The sequence below is a fragment of the Mastigoproctus giganteus genome, chromosome 5, assembly GCF_048544385.1.
Source record: "Mastigoproctus giganteus isolate SK-2022 chromosome 5, ASM4854438v1, whole genome shotgun sequence".
Lineage (NCBI taxonomy): Eukaryota > Metazoa > Arthropoda > Arachnida > Uropygi > Thelyphonidae > Mastigoproctus > Mastigoproctus giganteus.
This window is the reverse complement of record NC_143579.1, coordinates 184,521,769-184,542,035: the sequence shown is the minus strand read 5'-3', so window position 1 is coordinate 184,542,035 and position 20,267 is coordinate 184,521,769. Positions and strand designations below refer to the sequence as shown.

Genomic DNA, 20,267 nt, shown 5'->3' with positions numbered 1-20,267 from the left:
GAACCATGAACAGCTACCAGAAAACTAATTTCCTGCAAGACTTCCTCCATAAAGCATCACGTGCCTCGATGAAAAAAATGTACCCGACATCCAAAACCAGTTCCCTGGTGGTCAGAAGAATTCTCAGATCTCCGTTCCTCTCTCCAGCGTGCAAGGAAAGAGTTAAAATGAAAAACACAGCCACCGCAAACAGTAGCACAGTACAAGGAAAGATACAATGCAATCCGGAGAGAATACACGAACAAAATTTATCATGCCAAACAAAGTTCCTGGCGTGCCCTGGTGGAGACGGAAGGCAATAAAAACCGTTGGGGTTTGGTGCACAAGCTCATAAGGAACAAAGTCGGGTCCACAGATATAAATTCTATCCGTTCTGAGGGTTCCTCGGAGATGCATTCCTGGGAAGAGACAATGAACAAGATTCTAGACAGAATAATCTACCAAGACAATCCTGATCATGACACTGAAGTACATGGAAACGTCATCACTGAGAATTAGGGCTACTTGCCCTCGGCCACAGAAGAGGAGGTTGCTTTTTTTTTTTTTTTTCTGGTAGTTGTTGGCGCATCGGCTTCTGTGGCCATAATGCACCTCCCAATGTTTTTTTTGCAGTACTTTGATCCAAGCCCGAGGCAGGATTCGAACCCGCGACCTTTGGGTTGCCAGGCAGGCACTTTACCCACCTGGCTAGCCCGGTCGGCGAGGAGGTTGCATTAGTCATAAATAAAATCAAAAATGGAAACGCTGCCGGACTGAACCTCATCGAGGGGGAGTCCAAGCACCATTGGTTTGTTGCACCCGATGTTCTAGTACAACTATTCAACACGTGTCTTAATGAAGGTTCCTTTCCTACAGGTTGGAATCATGCCAACCTCAGGCTTTTACCCAAGGATCGAAATCGTCTCACTGGCGCAGCCAAAGCATACCGTCCAATTGCTCTACTGCCAATATTAGGAAAAGTATTTGAGAGGTTACTTCTCATCCGGCTTCAGTCTGTCTATGAAACTAAAGGACTTGCTTCTACTCCAGTTTGGCTTCAAGCAGGAGTGCTCAAATATTGAAGCACTACTGAAAACCACTCAGCTAGCACATAATTCTGATGCCCATTACGTACTGGCGATTTTTAAAAATTTTAAGGGAGCGTTTGACACCGTCTGATAGCCAGGGATCTTGCGGCGAGACAGAATATCTGGCTGCTCCCTCAACATCTTCAAATGTCTTACAGATTACTTCCATAACAGAAAAGTTACCATGAAAACAAAATTTCATAGTATCACCCGCCAACTCACCACAGGCTGCCTGCAGGGCTCTGTTCTAGGGCCAGCTGTTTGGAATATGATTCTGGATGAATGGCTCCTGCAGGACTTCCCCACACAGATCTCATATGCAGATGACCTGTTTGTCGTTTTTGAGGGCCCTACTCGTGCAGCTATTGAGACCAGAGCCAACACAGTCTTGAATGCCCTGTCGGTTTGAGCTGAAGAGAATAAGCTGGAAATCTCTACAGATAAAAGCAGAACCCTGCTTCTCAAAGGCCGCCTTGACATCAACAGACCACCAACCATTCGTCATAAAGGACATGCACTCAAGAATCAACGTTCATTCAAATATTTAGGTGTTACCCTAGACGATCGCAGAACTTTCATGCCACTTCTAAGTCCATGAAAGAGAAAGCCAAAAATTATATCAATATGCTTGCTCGCTTCACCGGCAAAGACTGGGGTCTTAAGGGAACTGCACTCCACCTTCTTTATTCAGCTGTTTTTGTACCGTTCGTAACATACGGCGCTGCCGTATGGTTCCAACGTTTGTCCATCATTAGCACTAGAACGTTATTCTGCAGATACAACAGTTGATGTTATTAAAAATGACTCGGGATTATAGAACGACCTGAACAGCAGCACTACAAGTATTAACAGGTTGTATTCCCCTTGACCTCCAAGCGGCCTTCACAGCGCTTTCACATGCCATCAGAAAGAAAAAAGAAACTGAATTCCTGGGGATAAAAACTATTGTCGATGGAGATCCGAAACAAGAACTCCGGCGTACTTGGCAGGAACTTGTTTCCCTCTGGCAAATCCGTTGGAATGATTCCACCAAACGCAGTTCTACCTAGTGTCTCCTACCTCAACAAACAAAGACTTGGCTGGTTCTTCTCTAATTTACACGCTACCTTTCTTCTGACAGGCCTTGGGTCATTCAAAAAGCGACTTCAGGACTTTGGGCTTGTAAACGATGCCCATTGTTTTTGTGGAGAACTGGAGGACTGGCACCACGTAATGCACTCGTGTAACATCTACTTAGACCTACGTGATATACTGTTACTGGATATAAATTTACTCACACTCAGCCCGGAAAGCAACCTGTTAAAATCAAAAGAAGCGTTTTTAGCTTTTAGCAGGTATGCCTCAGCGGTCTTCAAAAGGCGTTGGTATCATCTCTCCACCATTTATCCCACAACATAAACATCCACACCAGGCGTTCCTGAAACCGCTGTGATCTCTCCTCGTACCTGCTCTTCCCTCATCAGCGGCCACTATCAGAACTGATTGAACACCTAACTGGACATCTTCAAACAGGCCTATGGGGCTGGGAAATTCCATACTGCAATAATTAAAGACAAACACGTGGCCATCTTCCTGGTTGGAATGGCGGCACTGAACTGATAGAAATCAAACTCAGACACTTCCCGTTGCACCTTCCCAACTTTGCAGACCTCCCTTGTTCTACAAGCTGTCTTCCTTTCCTTGGCCTTCTGTGGGCTCCAGACCAGGGGTGATTCCTACTACTCCCTTCCCACCTCTTCTTTCCACTGGAGGATGCCTTCTTTTCTCATCCTCCTCCTTTTGCCTACTTTGACTCCACCACTTCGACTATCTTCCCTACTCTCTTCCCTTTTTTTTTGTTTGGTCTCCGTCCAGAAAGTTCAGGAGACCCTGGGGGAGATCAGCCAGAGTGTGAAGGCAACCTGGCTCACCTCCTAGTGGTGGTGGTGGGCAACTTAGGTTTCCACTGGGGGCCCTACGGCTAAGTAGCCAGAGACACAACAAATGCCGCTAATGAAACCGTCATTAGGCAATTGCCGCCGCATTCGTTATTGGCCAATCTTGGCAAAATGTTTGAAAGATTATTTTTAAAACTGAATCAAGTCATGGATAAAAATGGTCTAACCCTGCCTTATCAATGTCTGCAATGTCCAGACTTATTGTATACAACGATACGGAGTTATTCGTGTGGTAGGAAAATGATACTTAAAGCTAAGCATCTACAGTTTAATAGGAATCTTTCGAGAGGGTGTCCTCAAGGATCTGTATTGGGTCCACTTTTTTTTTTTTTTTTTTTTTTTTTTAACTTAGTACTTAATTTATGGCTAGAACAATCAGTTGAAAATCTGCATAAGATTGCTTATGCAGATGATTTGGTTTTAAATCCAGGTCTGTGCTTGAAATAAGAGTGGCCTAGGTGTTAGAAAGTCTAATGTTATGGACTGATCTGCATAAGCTATTGATATCTACAACTAAAACTGTTATGACGCTGCTTAAGGGGAAACTAAATTATGCGCGACCGCCAAAAGCTTTAATTAAGGGGAGGCAGATTCCCCTAGTATCTGAGGTGAAATATCTAGGTATAAGAATTGATGATAGATTATCGTTTTATTGACATTTCATTTACTTACACGAAAAAGTTAAAAAATTTAGTGCAGCAATAATTCGTTTAACTAGGTCAGATTGGGGGTTGAAAAGGAAAGTTTTAAATTTATACTATTCCATAGTTGCGTACGGAGCATCAGCGTGGTACTTCAGAGTTACTAACGTTAAATTTAAACAGAAATTGTTATCGATTCAGCGCTCAATGCTTTATGTTATTTCTAGTTTGTGCAGAACAGTCTCAACGAATGCTCTGCAGGTTTTGGCCGGGCATTTGCCTCTGGACTTGTATATTGTGTATCGGGCCCTTTGTTATTACTTAAAAAAAAAGGATAGTTGTTTCTTTCATGAATATTACATCTGATGTCACCATAGAGATAGCTAAAGCTAAGAAAAATGTTGATTGGTATGTGGCAACAGAGATGGGATCTTAGTGTAACTGGGGAGGTGACTAGATTGTTTATTCCAACAGTTAAATTTATTTATGATAGTAACAACAAATGTTTTTTTCCTTCTATGGTAACATCGTTTATTTTAACTGGTCATTAAATTTTAAACTACATTACTTTGGTATAGTCAGCTCTCCTTTATGCACTTGCGGTCAACCTGAGATTGGAGTCATTTATTATATGATTGTAGTTTGTATGTTGAACATAGAGAAAGGCTAAAAGTGAAGATTGGTAATTTAGTTAGAGGCTGTGAAAGTGATCTTATTGCTAATCAGGATAAATTTCAAGCACTGCAAGAGTTCTGTGTAACTATTTTTCAACGGAGAAGACATTGGAATAATTTAATGCTTACTAATTAAGATTTGGTTATATATATATTATTATTATTATTATTTTTAATATATTTTTAAAATTTTTTTTTTCTGGCTCTCAGGTGTGGGCAGCATGGGAGCGGGATCGCTGGCACACCGGTAAAGCACTACTTCCGGTGGGTGCGAGATTTTGGTTCATGAGGCACTGTTAAAATAGTAGACCATGCATAGTCCCAAGTGACTAGGGGCGGCCATTAGGGGGCAGCTGTCCAGGTGCCAGCTGCTTCCTGGTGGCGAACAGGCTTGCTATACAGGTCTGTTTCGCAGAGGTTCTGCACAAATTCAGTTTATCAAGGTGGAGATAAACGGAAGTCTAGGTGCCATCTTAGACATCATAATAATAATGAAATCGTCAAGGCCTGGCTGAGTGATGTCGTTTCATGAAGCAGACAATACTTTTGATCGATTAGGAAGAGGCCTTTTTGGTCTCCAAAAGCAACAGAAGGGTTTAAATTACTCATTAGAAAAATAAAATTTTCTGATGCCCTAAGTATCCACCATGCAGCCCTACGAGGGAATGTCCACTCGAACTAGTTGATACTGAGTGTGAATGGGATGCCAAGTTAGTTATTACAGCATCATACCCACATTTCCAAGAAGTTTTGTCCTTGTCCCAGAACCAGAGGGAAGGAGACCTATTGGAATACAGTTGAACCTAACAGTAAGAAGCCATGAAGCCTTGCCCTGTCGAAGCAGGGGCAAGACTGGTGTATTAGGGTTCAACCGCTCACCCACCAGGGTCTCCCTCCCTTTCCGAGTTTCCAATGGTCCCGGGGCAAGGATGCACACGCCGGATCCCAATAATGTGACCCTGGATCACAAGGTATAAGCATTGAATCCCGGTGAAGTCAATCAGGAAGCTCAACAGCATCACTGGGGGTCCCCTGACCACGTACAGGTGCCATTTAGAGGGATTTTGTGTATCATTTTGTTCATTACGGTAACATTTTAACGAACACGCATTTATTATTTATAACTCTGAGGAAGTCTGTACATTAACAAATCGATTACTAAAAGCCACTGAACTGTGAAAAAATACGCCAATGAAAGATTTACCTTGGTTTGTTGCTTTCTGTTGTCAATTACTTCCCGAACTATGTCCTGGAAGAAATCCGTTTCTTTCTTCGACAACAAGTTCAGACGAAATAATCTTCCGATTATTGGAAACAAAACTAAGTAAAAACAAAAAAATTTTATTATAACTTTGTATCGATAGTCAATTTAATTTGGTAAAAAAACTTTAAATTTTTATATCTACTTTAAATATACTTCGCTTAAAGGGAAAAAATAAAGAGACTTTTCCCTTAATGTAAAGTGACCAGATCTTAGGTATTCCAATGTGGGAGATCTAGGGAGGGTGGGGATTTTCAACCACCCTAGAAACAATATACACAAAATTTTTTTTTAAATTTTTATATATAAAAATATTCACATAGAAAATAAAATACCACCACCACCCAGACGGCACCGTTTCAAAGCTTGTTGGCTTCTGTTCGGTGTGTGGGCATTCACAATATGAGATATAACCAAAACGATGCCAATTTAATTAATTAATTTAACTAATTTGGTAGATGGCTACGTTAAAATGATGCCCTTGAACTAACCCACATGTTAGTCATTCTACCTCGTAGCATGAGGCCTTTGCCCTTAAATATTTTATAAAAATACATACTTCTTTTAACAATAAAAACAAGGGAAATTAAATAATATAATTAAATATATTTTTACACCGAGTGAATGTTTCTAAACAATTCTTCATTATTTGCTATTTCTTCGTAAAATTCTTCACAAGAATTAGCAAAATTGCAGTTAACTTGTAGTATTGCTTTCTGCATTTCTACGGACAACTATGTTTTTGTTGACGTCCTTATTTTCTACCGAAAAAACTCTTCCGTTGTACCATTGGTATTAGTCCGAGAGTTTTTACTTTCCCTGAAATTATAACCTATCCATACTAATATTCAGTTATCAATATTTTAATGGAGCATCATCAAGCCTGAGTTGTCTAACTGTGGGTACCTACTGCCAGTTGAAAGAATAGAAAGAATATTGCCATTGTAGATAGACAAAGCTTGTATCCCAGGGAACGTGAAAATCTCTCACTCTAACTAGTTTCTTCCCCATATCTGATGACAAGCAAGATAAAACTTCCCCGAAGACTATCATAGCACCCGGGCTAAAGGGCAGTACATTCGCAGCATATGTCGAACATGGGATACGGAGATCCTGAGAGAATGTAATCAGGGTTACATCTAGAATTGCATCAATTAATCTACAATGAAAGAATGCAATAGGTCAGGCCCTCTTCGCCAGCCGCGATACCCAAAAGATTCTACAACCGGGGTAACAGAACGGAAGTCGTGGGAGGTCGGCAAGACTTCCAGCGGTTTTTATTTATTAATGTCTCCAGCACCACGGCGCCCAAATAAGTGAACCAGAGAAAGAGGGACCTTTGGGAAGCATGAGTCATCCCTGGACCGTCTTGGGCAGGAAACTCGTGACTTCCAATGGCCAATGAGAGAGTTTTACTCTAGAGTACAAAGGAGAGCACAGAATATAAAAGGGTCCAAAATAAGACCAAAGGGGTGTCTCCGTCGCCAAAGGTTCTAGTCAACATCTCTCCTATGTTCCTCGGAAGATCTTCACCACCATCAACATAGCTGCTTCCGGTTCGCCGTCGTCTAGCGAATCCCTGCGGTCATCGATGCTGGTCACCGTCGCTGCCGAAGTGGCCATCGGCTTCTCGCCTAAGCCTCTTCAGTAGCTGCCCACACCATCCGGTCTGGCTGAAGAGATAGAATTGTGATGGCCAGAGAAGTCCACTCCACTATAGAAGGAAGCCTTGTAACAGACTCCAGGATAAACCAAATTAACCTGGTAAATAAACCATTCTTATGTATAAAATGAACATGTGTGAAACAACCAAATATACTTTAAACTCAATGCTTCCTTTCTTGTTTTCTTTTATATGTGCAAATTAGAATTAATTCAATAAGGTGTATCATAGTTTACATTCTAGTATTGTTTAGAAGATGTCAGAAGTAAGGGACAGGATTTGTTGAAAAGAATGAAGTGTACAATCGCCTGAAATCGCGACACCAATGAATTTTGTTGTTACTTGGTTTTTAGGAGCATTACCAACTAAGGTCATATTGCTCCGAGAATATGCGGTGGTCATTCCCTGACTTTTCCGCATCCTCCGTATTTAGTGGTGACGGGCTCGAAACCCGGTCTAATCAAGAAGCGTGTGCTACGCATTGCTGCTCCTTCACACCTGGCTACGGAGGCGCCCAATGAATTTTGTAGCTTTAAATATGTCTTACTGTTAGCATATCTTTGCACTTAGAATTGATGCACACTTTACTCATTGTTCTCTTACTGTGTGAAAGCAGATTATGTACATGATCTTGCTGTTCATAATAAATGTTGTTAAGTGTTATTTGCATATCGCATTCACTCTGTCAGCATCGTAAACCACGCCAGGGTATACAAACTAAGAAAATGGATTTTGCGAGATGGAAAGATGCTAAGCGATCTTTCCATGAAAAACACAACGCTATCTTTTGCCGCAGAAATCCTAAAACCCCTGATTTCAGAGGGCTCAGATTATTGTCCTAACTGATTGCCTAATTTTAAGCAGGATAGACGTCACAGGCGTACCCCTAAGACAAGGGGGGGGTAAATATTGGTCCCTGCAAACAATGCAAATGATTTGCATTATGCCATTAAGTATGGAGGCTACATGTCCAATTCAGAACAGTTGGCAATGCGTGGCAAAGGACTGAAATCCGGGACGTCTGGTCACTTTACCTTAATGACACTAGGACAAAGGCAATCCAAATAGATATCAAAATTATTATTACCGAACCTAAACGTGAGTCAGCTCTAAGAACTCAATCGATTTTTCATTGCATTTGCAGTTTTCAGATACCAGAAAAGTAAGGTGAGACGCAAGTAGTCTTTTCAGATTGACCATTGTAATTTTGTCCTGGCACATTAATATCTCTGCCCTCAAGGGTAGCACAGTTGGTAGAATCGCCGTCCTTCGCACACCGAGTGGGAAAGACCAGAGTTCGAATCCCGTCGATGAAGTGAGGAATTTTTATGGGCCTTTTTCACAACGTGGCTGAGTTAGTCGGTCTCAGACGAAGGTAGCATGGTTTTTTTCTCCCCAAAACTCGGGTTTTTCTTCCAGCAAACAGAAAATCGATCACAGAACACACGAAATGTACAGACACTATATATACACGGTTACCAACAATTATACCTTTTTCCAGTCTTATTTTAATTTAAGTAATAATAAATTTATAACAATTTATAAAATTTTTATAAAATTATTTTGCTGCTACCGTGTGGAATTTGTTTGGTTAATGACAACTGCCATTAATGACATTCTGTCCAATCATCGAGTTTTCCTTTGTGACCTTTACTAAAAGTGTCTCGCTGTAAATTTTTCTCATGAGAAATCATTCAAAATATTCTGACAGAACTTCAGGAATAATTTCGCTAACTTTTATCGGGATTCGAACAGGAGTTTCGTCAACGAGCCACTGTGCTGATATTGATGAATCCTTACCCTCTGAAGACAAGTGGCTTTTCTAAATCTTAAAGGGGGATATATCATATTAAAACATGATGTGACATATATACACACACACTTACATCCAATTAAAAAGAACACTGATGTATCCCTACTGAACAATTTCCCAGCATTTGTTACCATGGGGTTGTTAGGATCATTGTGGGAGTCGATCTTAATACCAAAGGCACTGATGCTTATAACGTCCATAGTAAACGCTCCGAATAACCTAAAGAAGGAGGAGTAATAATAATAAAAATTAGTTCAGACAGTTTGCACAGATCTATCACAATTTAGTTCTAAAATATAATTAGAACAGTGCACTGTTAGAAAAAAATAAAATAATAAAAGAACCAAATCCCAAGTAGATGGCTGTCCTTGTTAGGCTGAAATATTTCACCGCGTGATAACCTTCAAAGATTACATCAGATCTAAAAAAGGATTTCATTTGAAAATATAAAAATAAAGATTGCTTTTATGATTTAAGTTTTTTCTTTATAAGGTCTGAAAATAAGTTAATGATTCACTTACTTCTTACAGTCAACTGACTTCTTTTCCTTTGCCGCTTCCATGAAATTCTGTATTAAGGTGTCACTACAGTCGCAAATAACCACTGCCATCTAATTGAAGCGAAAAAAATTAAACTAAATCATTTATCAGTTTCTAAATTTAAATCAGTATCAATATTGAAGCTCCAATATTAATTCACCACGAATCTATTATTCAAAAAGAGCTCAATCTGAAAATATATATTTAAGGAATAGCGATTACCATCTTCATCTTTCCTGTTGTGAACGCTGGGGTTATGATAGTTCGTATTCTCTTCCACTGCTCACCTTCTTGCAAAGAAAGTATCTTATTTACAGTTTTATCCCCAAACGAAACAACCTGAAACCAAATGATAGAAATTATGAAAACTGGAAGTAGTTTACAGCTGATAACTTTTTCAGGAAGATAGCTTCTTATTGATTAACAAAACATACACTGGTGTGAAAAACGTAACGACAAACACTATTTCTAAAGGTTACAACCACAAGATCTTTACTTAAGGAACTCTTTACTAGCGAGAGTAGATTCAGCCTCAAGAGCGATTATGGACGTCAGCTAATATGATGAGAGGTTGGCACACGGTATCACTCCGCAAACATCACTGAGAGGGATCAATATGGCGGTCGTGGTGTTCTCGTCTGGGGAGGCGTTACTTTTGATGGACGTACAAAACTCCCGAAACTGGAACTCGGTATTGTAACCGGTGCACGCTACTGTACTGAAGTAATCCTTCCCCATGTGCGTCTGTTCCAATGTACCATTGGCCCAGAGTTCGTGTTTATGGATGATAACGCCACACCCCATCCCACTGCTGCTGTTGATATGCTTTTGGAAAGTGAGGATATTGTTCGTATGGATTGGCCTGCCCGTTTCTGTCGATCTAAATCCCATCGAGCACATTGTCCACACCCACTAGAAAATGTTCACCAGCTGAAGATGGCGTTGACAGAGGAATGGATGATGTTACTCCAAGAAGTTATCAACAACATTGTTCTAAGTATGGACAAGCGGTGCAAAGCGTGCATCGGCATTAGGGGTGGTTATATCACCTACTGAGGACCACCTCTTCCCTTTGTTCAATCTTTGGCAGTGATGCATCTGTATCATGGCAGCCGGTGCAATGTTGCCATTTTTGGAATAAAGTCCCTCTGTACCGATTTATTTCCGTTGTTGTGTCGGTGTTGTTTCCTTTATCATTTCTCTACCTCACAAGGTTCCTTTGGTATGGTTTTCACATATCCAGGCCATTCCTATGAGAAGATACAGGGTGTAAACCTGAATGGTCCTTACATTTTGCACACCAGTATATTATGTTATATTACGGTAACATTCTTCAGAAACTGGAAAAAAAAAAAATAAATAAAAATAATGATATAGAGTGGTGCGAAGCAACTGAAAACTAATGGTAATCATTAAATTAATAATTGATTTTCTTAGAGATGTTACATCAGTAAGTTACATTACAGTTCTCGTAGAATAATAAAATATAACAACCCTGCAATCACGTGTTTATTAAATTAGTGTTATTTAAAATTTAATTTTAAATAAAATATTTGGTCAAGTGAAAGTTACTTTATATTCGAGTGAAATTCGCTATCACCGGTTGAATTTTTCTTTATTCAACTTTGATATATTTGCGGATGGCCAAAAAATAAAATGAAAGGCTGCTCATTAAGGTAATTCCCGGCTGTATGACCCGATTTCATTAATAAATTCTTGTGCTACTCTTAAAATTGGATGCCTCTTCTACTGCACACGTTCAAGTGATTATTTTTCGAACATTAATTATTTGATGTTGATGGAAAAACATCAATCTGCTTCGAGATGGTACTGCCTTCTCCAAGCTAGAGTCCAGCTTATATACCTGAGCAATGAACTCAACAACGCTAAAATCTAAAATTGAAAATACAGAAAATAAATCAACCACGTAGCCCCTGTCAACTGGGAGTCCGGTTTCTACTATCTAAAATTTTTGACAACAGCTTTCATATACTTCTATATTGTTCTTGCTTTTAATACTTCCATATGCAATATAAATTATTGTGCATGCTGATACTGAAGCTGCTTTTGACAGCCTAGACATCACAGCCCTTCTCAGTCTTTTGCAATCCTTCTTCTGGATTAATGGAGACTACTAGCTTTCCTCACCGCTTTATTGAGGGAATAGAAATGTCCACCTTTCAATGAAGAAGACCCACTTTACAAGAAAAATCAATACAGAAGTCCCACAAGGTGGCGTTCTGTCTGGCCTCATTTTCCCACTGTCTGCAAACCCAAAAGCAATTAAGTTTTCAAACACAGAGAACTTGACCGCTCTTTCGACTTACTTGAAGACGTTTGGATTAAACCTTAACCCTTCAAAATCTGCAATAATGAATTATTCATTGAAACAGGAACCAACAGTAATTCAACCATCAGCTTCTGGCACTTGCATCCTAGTGGTTAACTGCCACAAGGACCTCGGTGTCTATTTTGATCCGAAGGCGAGATTTGATGCGTACACAGAATACCTCCGGAAGCGATTTATCACCTTACGCTGGAGAGGGAAGCAACATTTACTTCATTCCAACGATGCCGCAACCACTACCAGATATCTTCAAACCACTGTTTATCAGGTTATTTTACACGCTGGTGAAATTTGGGCATCTGCGTCGCCCTCACTTCCATAACCGGTGTTCGCGTGTGATTACTGGACCCTGAAATGGGCCACAAATAAGCATCACCGACCCCCTTAATTGAGAAAAACTGGGCTGAGCGGCTAAATGTACCCATGCTCCCAAAGTTAATTGACAGCAGGCGTTTAATGACTACAATAAAAATGCACACAGGCATGATAAACGCCCCAAACACCTGGGATGTCTGTCAATGGCACAATCTTCCGCTTATCCTTGAGATCCGTCGCATTCACCATTCTCCTCGAGTGGATCGCATCTGTTGAACCTAAATTAAATTCTTCCAAATTGTGTTACGATGTTCATTTATGTTTCTCTTTATGTTTTCCTATTTATTATAATTCCATTTTTACATGTTTTAATTTTGTGTAACTTATAATTTCCCATGTAACTATTCATTTTCCCATTTAATCAAATGTATCATTCCTTATTGTAAAACGTTTCCCAATGTAAAACTTCTGGCCACGTCGCCTTGATCAGAATTATTGTTTCTAGTACTTGTACAGTATTTAGCAGCAAGCAATAAAGACATTTTATTTTAATTTTGGTAAAATAGTTTTACCAAAAAATACCATTGTACATCGTATAAATAAAACATCTAATTGAAAATGGATTGTAAAAGTATTTAAAGAAACTGTAAAAATGCTCCAATATTCTGGCAAGAAGATTTACCGTTACCAATGTCTTTCCACTGCACGAACAGTCCTACACTGTTTCTATGATGCTGGTAAGGTGCACATAACCTTGTTTCATATAAGACTTTAGGGCAGAACTGTATATTCAGAGGCATTAAAAAAGGATCAACTTGGTTGCAAAATCTACCTGCATTTTCTAGAAATCTGTTATAGGTACATGAGAAAAATCACCTATCCCGATAGCCATTTTGTTCGGCAGTGAGCAATTCGGTTTTGTTTGGACTACATAGGCCGGGCTTAGAATTGGTGTCAGAATTTCTATCCTATGAAGGATTATGAAGTTACATACTTCGTGAACACTGACACAATGTCTGTCGAACTTAATTTATTCAGCTCTTTCGTTCAGTGATTTTTCTCTTCGAAAGAATTTAAGTAAACCAGGGTACTTTAATTTTTTTTTAATTGTTTGCTATTGCTGTCATTTGTGAACATTTTTAAACTAGCCCTACTAGTTAAATCTGTGTTTCCATCACTGAGCTCTTTTTTGATTTTTTGTTTAGCAGTAAAGGGTTATATGCTATACTGCCAAAATATCCTCGCACACCAGGGATTTTAGAAAAATAAATTACACCTGCCATCCATGCGTCCGGAGTAGGTGTAAAAGCAACTGTGTTCACAGTAAATGTATGCTGATCGAAGAAATGCAATAAATTCATCGAAGCGTTGAGCTTTGCGACCTTCAACGGAGAGTCATCATAGGATGCCATACCCATAAATGTGTTCGTGCCATGACAACAAAACTACGACACCCTAGATAAACAGTGGCTGATAATCACCAACGGGAAACGTCATGGTGCAACCCAGTCGGGAAACATTCGGATTGACTGCAAATTTGATGGAAAAAGACCGGGTGGCGCCCTCATGAGTGGTACGTAGATTCCATCAGTCATTGAATACAATCACTCACGAACACTACAGGAACGGATATTAGTACAAGGACAATATTTATTGTCCCACGACTATAGGTCGTGGGTTCCCAGTAAGTTGGAAAGGTCTGTTATGGAGTGGCAAATTACGACCTATAACCGTGTTTTGGGTCTAGCGGATGCACAAAGGACATTACTAGAGTGCGTCGTGCAAATTGTAATACTAAGGCCTATACTAGAAAAACGTTTCAAAATGCAGAAAGAAACAACAATACCATACTATTAGAACTCTGAAGACTATACAAGGCATTTACAAATACTAAGAAATTAATCGTAAAAACAATTCAAAAGAGTAAGTTGGAATCTTAGTAAAAACTATTAGTAGCGAGGGTCCCTGGCTTCTGATTAAATTTTCAGAAACAAAATAAATTCAAGTGATATCCTTAATAGAGTTATCACAAATACTGAAGCCTTTTTAAAATGAACAATACCGTCAATAAAATACTATACTACAGAAACTCATCCCACAGGACGATCCAATTCTTGACTCCCCTCTACAGGCTGAAACCAAAAGTTTAAATGAATCAATTTTACCCCTACTTCAACGTTGCCTTCCTTTTTCATCAGAAGAATTGAAATCTGGTGTTCATTCAACGAAAAAAGACAAAAGGTTCTGGAGTAGATCTACTGGAATATACTTTCTTAAAAGTTTCTATGAGCTATTACCAAATCACATACTTTTTCTCTGTAATAAATGCTTAGAATTAAGTACCTATCCTGTTATCTTCCCTATAGCAGGAAATCTGAAATGACAAGTATACAATCATGTTCTCCAACCGTTCTCTTCTTCACAATTCCAACATAATAGCTGTCTCGAGTAAATCACTTCACACGTGACCATATTAGCCCAACAACCGCCATCAAATGGGTTACTGAGCCATTGACGTCTCTGTGTTCTGTGATATTTATCAACAAGAGAACCTTCTACTCTATAGCGTTAACAATGGTCTGAATGCTGTATAGTAGATCTTGTGTGATCTTTCCTGCACCAATAATGAGTTACTTTTAATAGTTGGAAACAAAGATATTGTCGATGTTGATTAAAGTCATGCAAACGTATTTAATTTTATGCTGGATTTCTTCCGTCCTTCGCTGCATTGGTTCTCAAACGTTCTCGCTGATGGCATTCTACAATTATGCACTATGATTCGCGTCAATCTTTAAAACAGAACCATTATTTGGTAGGGTGACGTATGCCCCCAAATTTATGAACGTCCTTAAAAAAAACATTTTCATTTCATTCAAGTAGGGCAATTAGATTATGAATTATTGACGTTTCTAATTCTTTCACTTTAATGAAGACTCTTTAAATTGGCCTTGTACTGCTTTTACAGTAGGACGCCGGTTAACCGAATGAGCAGTTATGCGAACTGAACAGCCATGATTTCGAATACATCACCATCACCTTTAGTTATTCATCACACACAGAAGAATTTTGTTGACGTAGTCTGAACTTGCGTTAGAAAATACTATGCTACGCCGATCACTGTAAACGCTATTTCTTTGCTAGGTACGGGGGCTGCTGCTTTTTATTCGTGTGGTGTTATCCGACTACCTAGTAGCGGAAAGGTGCCACACTAATCTTATCTTACTGATATGATTGTAACTTCATGATTTGGATGAAAGACCTGAGCTTTATGAAATGTTCGTAATTTACAACCAAACTAATAGATTCACGGCGCCCGATAATCCGGCATCAGAGATAAAGAGCTTATTTTGCTCATTCAGAACTCTTAATAGAAGAACAGTAATCCGATTGTCCTCTGTGAAAGTGTTTTCTTAGCAAGTTCACCACTTGCCACTCGATTGGCCAGGTCTCGGTTAGAATCCAGTCACTGACTGAGAAAATTTTTTTTCAAAAGTCTTTTCAATCGAGACTGAGTTAGAAAACCTCACGTGGTGGGTTAAGATCCCTACTATGGAGTTAGTAGAATAGTAGAAATCTTTATTACAATAATAATAGTAATACAATGGATACATTGCAATAATCCCTTCACGGCCACAAGGCCAGGGATTAACAGTAATATTACAATATGTAAGAAAAAGAAATCGGAAGGTTCGCAAATTGGAAGGTTCACACTTGCACAGACATAAGGCACGTGCAGTCCCCAATCTGTCTGATCAGGTAGGGACTAATGACCAATATACTCCCGCGTAGTAAGAAACAGACGATCTTGTGTGTAGGGAAAAAGTCTGATGAAGATTTTCGATATTTAAATCAAATTTGAAATTAAAAAATCTGTAAATAGCTTTTAAAGTAGTCCAATAGGAGTCTGCAGCCAAACTTTGAAACAATTTTGCATTTTAAGTAATAGCTTAATTTTTAGTCATGTTCTTAGATAGTTTTACCGAATAAAAAGACACGTAGGTTGGCATTATTCTGATTTTTTGAGCTACACTATACGTGTTTCAGCTTAAATATATTTTTGAATATTACTATTTCGGCTGTTCGATTATACTGACAAACGGAATAGCAAGATGGTCACAGTTGAATGTGTTTCGTATAGGAAATGGAGTCATCCCGAAACCCAAACAATTCATAGAATTAGTTTGGTTAGAATTCAAGTAGTATCAGAACAGGTCAACCCTTCTCTCAATTCTTCAACGGGTCACGCTCTGCAGTTAACTGCTTTCAAGGACGATTGATCAAATTAAAATATTCTCACAAGTAGCACTCCTATTCTAGCATTAAGTCCAAAATTGCGCTTTTACATTATTAATTTTTTTTAATAAATATACATTTTATTGAAAAAGTACTGTCAGAATATTTTGATTATAAGGGGCAGAACTATTCTGATGTGCTGCATAGAGTTCATATCTTTCGCTCAGCTCTGAATTGTGATATTTCGCACCTTGAAACCAATAATTCGGCAAATATACGCATTTTTAACTTACCCTTCTGTTTATAAAGTACGGGAAGTCCTTGACTAAGATCTGTTTAAGGAGTTCGGGTTCGGCCAGGTTAAGAGTAGGTCGGGTGCCTTCGTACGTTCTGAAAGAAATAAACAAAAATAAATATTGAAAAGTTTTATGATCGAAACAAAACTGAAAATTTAAATCTGTGAACGGTATATTTTTTGATGTCAATATGCAAGAAAATCTTGCTTTTCAATTTAGAAATGACAAAAAGGAAACTAACCAAAAGCTCTGGTCAGAAAAGTAACCATACTATTTCTGTTAAAACAAGCATTTTGCCACTGACTTTTGTAGTCATAGACTCGCTCAAATCCTTCCTCTCCTTCTGAGTTTATACACATCTCAACGTCTCAGGCATAACTGGAAACACTGATGGAAATAATTTCTGTAAGTAGTTTCAGCAAAGCAGTTCAGTCATTGCTTTTAACCATCTTAATATCCATTATCAATAACAAAGCAATTTCCCATTAATTCGTTATCCCACAACAGTCAACCAAAAACTCTTTCTTAAAAAGGTTTAGAACCTTCTGACTACAGTTGTTGGGTTTCAGGCGTATTAGTTAGTTAGACCATATTGCGCCAATGTGTATTATATCGGTACAACTGTGTGTTGGCAATGGCAGATTTGTATGTCGTGAGGACTAAAAAACCAGGAATAACTCACTGGGAAAATTTCTGCTCCCTCCGTTCTGAGGTTGACTAAATATAGCCTTGTAGTCTGGTATCGTACTCAGACATCTCCAAACGAGTAACGAAACCGCTATACTGTCACAGAAGACTACCTTCTGGCAACGAACAAGACTTCACAAATAAACTCTTTGGATAGCGCACTTTTCCCACTATTTCTGAAAGGCAAGTACTGACTGGAAAAAACATCCTGAATGACCTTGCCAAATGCGACTCTTTTGGCGTTTCCAAACAACTCCTTGAACGGACTTCATTTTGAATCATTTGAAGATATTTCGAGCAACGATTTCAGAAATATCAGAAATGCAGAGTGTGCATACAAAGACCAATGGAAAGTACTTTGAAGGTTACTTAACTCAAACGGTTACTAGATGCGTTGATTATTTATTTTATTTTTTAATTTATTGTTAAATCTCATATATCCAGTCGAGTCTTCTTTGCTTGAAATTTCAGTTTTTTCCTAAATGTAGGTAACTCATTGTACCACTTTCCTACCCAAAAAATGTTCGAGGGGGAGGGGTTCAAAAACATTCGTAGAAGGCTGCAACAAACACCATGTTTTGCTCTTTTTCAACATAGTCGCAAGACAAAATACCACATTTTTGCCGTCTCTCAATACATGTCCGCAGGCCAGTTTTGTAGAAATTCTTTGACTGTCCTTTAAACCACGACTCAGCAGCAGAAATCACCTCATCATCAGCAGCAAAATGTTTTTCACGAAGAAAGGACTTAAGGGCAGGAAATAGGAAGAAATCCGAGGATGCAAGGTCGGGGGAAATAAGCAGGATGCTGCACTATTTTAGTTTTTCCTGGCACATCAACAGTATTTCATTTTCGTGCTCTTTCCTTCTTCTGGTAAGTGATCAGAAATCTGGGAACCCATCTAGCAGACACTTTACTCACGTGCAACTGCTGGTCGATGATGTTCCCCACAGATCCGTCACTAATTTGGAGCTCTCTAGCTAGTTCTTTGACCCTAATACGGCGATCTTCCAAGATTAATGCTTCGATTTTTCCAACGCCCCTTTCTGTTACAGTTGTTGCTTGGCGATCTGGGTTTTCTTCATCATGCACTGAGTTCTTCCACATTTTAATTTTTTATACTGATGTGCAACAACACTGTAACCTTAGTAGTGTTTTCCATAAACAGCGACCATTTCTTCGTGGTTTGTTTTGGATGCTTTTCCTTGCAGAAAGAGGAACCGAATCACTGATCTGTATTCTACTTTATCCACTTCAACTTCATTCGGCACAGTAAAGGAAAAAAGAGAAAAAATGAATCGTCAGATCAAAACCAAAATTTGTGTGGTTTCTACAGAGATTTCGAAGTATTAAACCAATAAAAATAATAATTAATTTTTCGGTAAAATTCCAGACCGATAGTAGTCCATATTTCAACAAACGGACAGGAAAAATGCAATGATGGGCAGTGCCAATCTTCTTACCCCGCCCACTGTCCTCTTTGATATGCCTAGGGTGTTTATCCCCACTTACCGTTGTTTTTAAATCGGGAACTCGTTTTCCGAATAGCATGCAGTAAGGGTACGTCTCCCTAAATCAAACATGGGGACAAGTAAAAAGTCAAAAGTATGATCAGCATTAACTAACATGCGCTGTGAAATAGCGCATGTTTGAATGATAGTAGACCGTGATATAAAGATGATGTTCCCAGCAGCAATTAGTATAAACTCAATCACAAAGTTGCTTACTTGAATTTGAGGAACGGCACGAAGATCCTCTTCTGCAATTCATTTCTGAGTAAATAAGAGCAACTTGCAATTACAGACCTAAAGTATTACAAGCATGCAGAAAATAAATACGAGTTCCACAAGTCAGAAATGCTTCGCACAGAAACAACCTCTTAGCTGACAGAACACACACACACCTTCGAGACAAGGAAAATTTCTCCATAACTGTAGAATTGCCCGGAAATATTGCATCGTCCATCTTAACATTTTCAGGCATTTTCACTCGCCGTCCTTTCACTTATGTGGCCCCACAAACTCATTTTATAACAGTTGCAAGCGCTTAATCACACACGAGATTCACGTGGTACGCGCTGCTATGAAGAAAGATTGCTAAGCACGAAGTATTTAGGAAATATATTTTAATATTTCTAAATGCAGTTTATAGTATCGTAATACAACGGTTTTCATTTAATACTTCCTTTGATGTTTTCACAGTCCACATGTACAATGAAAAGGATAATTGTCAACGATAAAACCGGGCTATTAAAATTTGTCGAACCCTGACACGGAATATTCGAATCTATGATAATAAGAAATACGGTGATGTTCTTAGTTCTAATGAACTCCTCCGGTGGACCGTCATTGTTCCGGAGCATAGAATAAAAAAAAACATTTAAAAATAAAATAACTGAAATTATTATTCAATTTTTCTTGAACCGAATCCTTTTTGAATGTGTTTCTGGAAAAGAAAGCCGATTTTTCTTTTTTACACCTCTCTTTGGGACAGGAAGAACAAACTGCAAAACGTTAAATATCATCGGCTTATTATGTTAAATGTCAAATATCACAGGTACCCCTTTTTAAATTAGAGGTTTGGGACAGCTAGGCTACGAGGAAATAAATAACTCGGCCACATTTATTTTTTATTTTTCTTATGTCAAGATTTTTTAAAAGTTTTATTTAATTTATTTTTAAAGATTTTTATCTGAATTTTTTTCCTTTTCAGACAGGAAATTGAAACAAGGAGTTACTGAGGTTTCTCAGACACACGGCATGGAAATTAGTCCTTGAACTTACACTCTTACAGA

At 38.8% G+C, this 20,267-nt stretch overlaps 1 protein-coding gene across 1 annotated transcript in view; it reads right to left on the bottom strand.

Moving 5' to 3' along the window:
* LOC150085916 (cytochrome P450 3A8-like) overlaps positions 1 to 20,267 on the bottom strand; it is a 45,360-nt gene that overhangs the window by 15,538 nt on the left and 9,555 nt on the right. The window contains exons 4-8 of the mRNA XM_090374297.1: positions 16,784 to 16,880; positions 9,818 to 9,934; positions 9,578 to 9,666; positions 9,130 to 9,275; positions 5,524 to 5,639 (exon numbers count right to left, since the gene is read on the bottom strand). Of these exons, the coding sequence (XP_090230423.1) occupies positions 5,524 to 5,639; positions 9,130 to 9,275; positions 9,578 to 9,666; positions 9,818 to 9,934; positions 16,784 to 16,880 (565 nt within the window). The remainder of the gene's footprint in view (positions 1 to 5,523; positions 5,640 to 9,129; positions 9,276 to 9,577; positions 9,667 to 9,817; positions 9,935 to 16,783; positions 16,881 to 20,267) is intronic.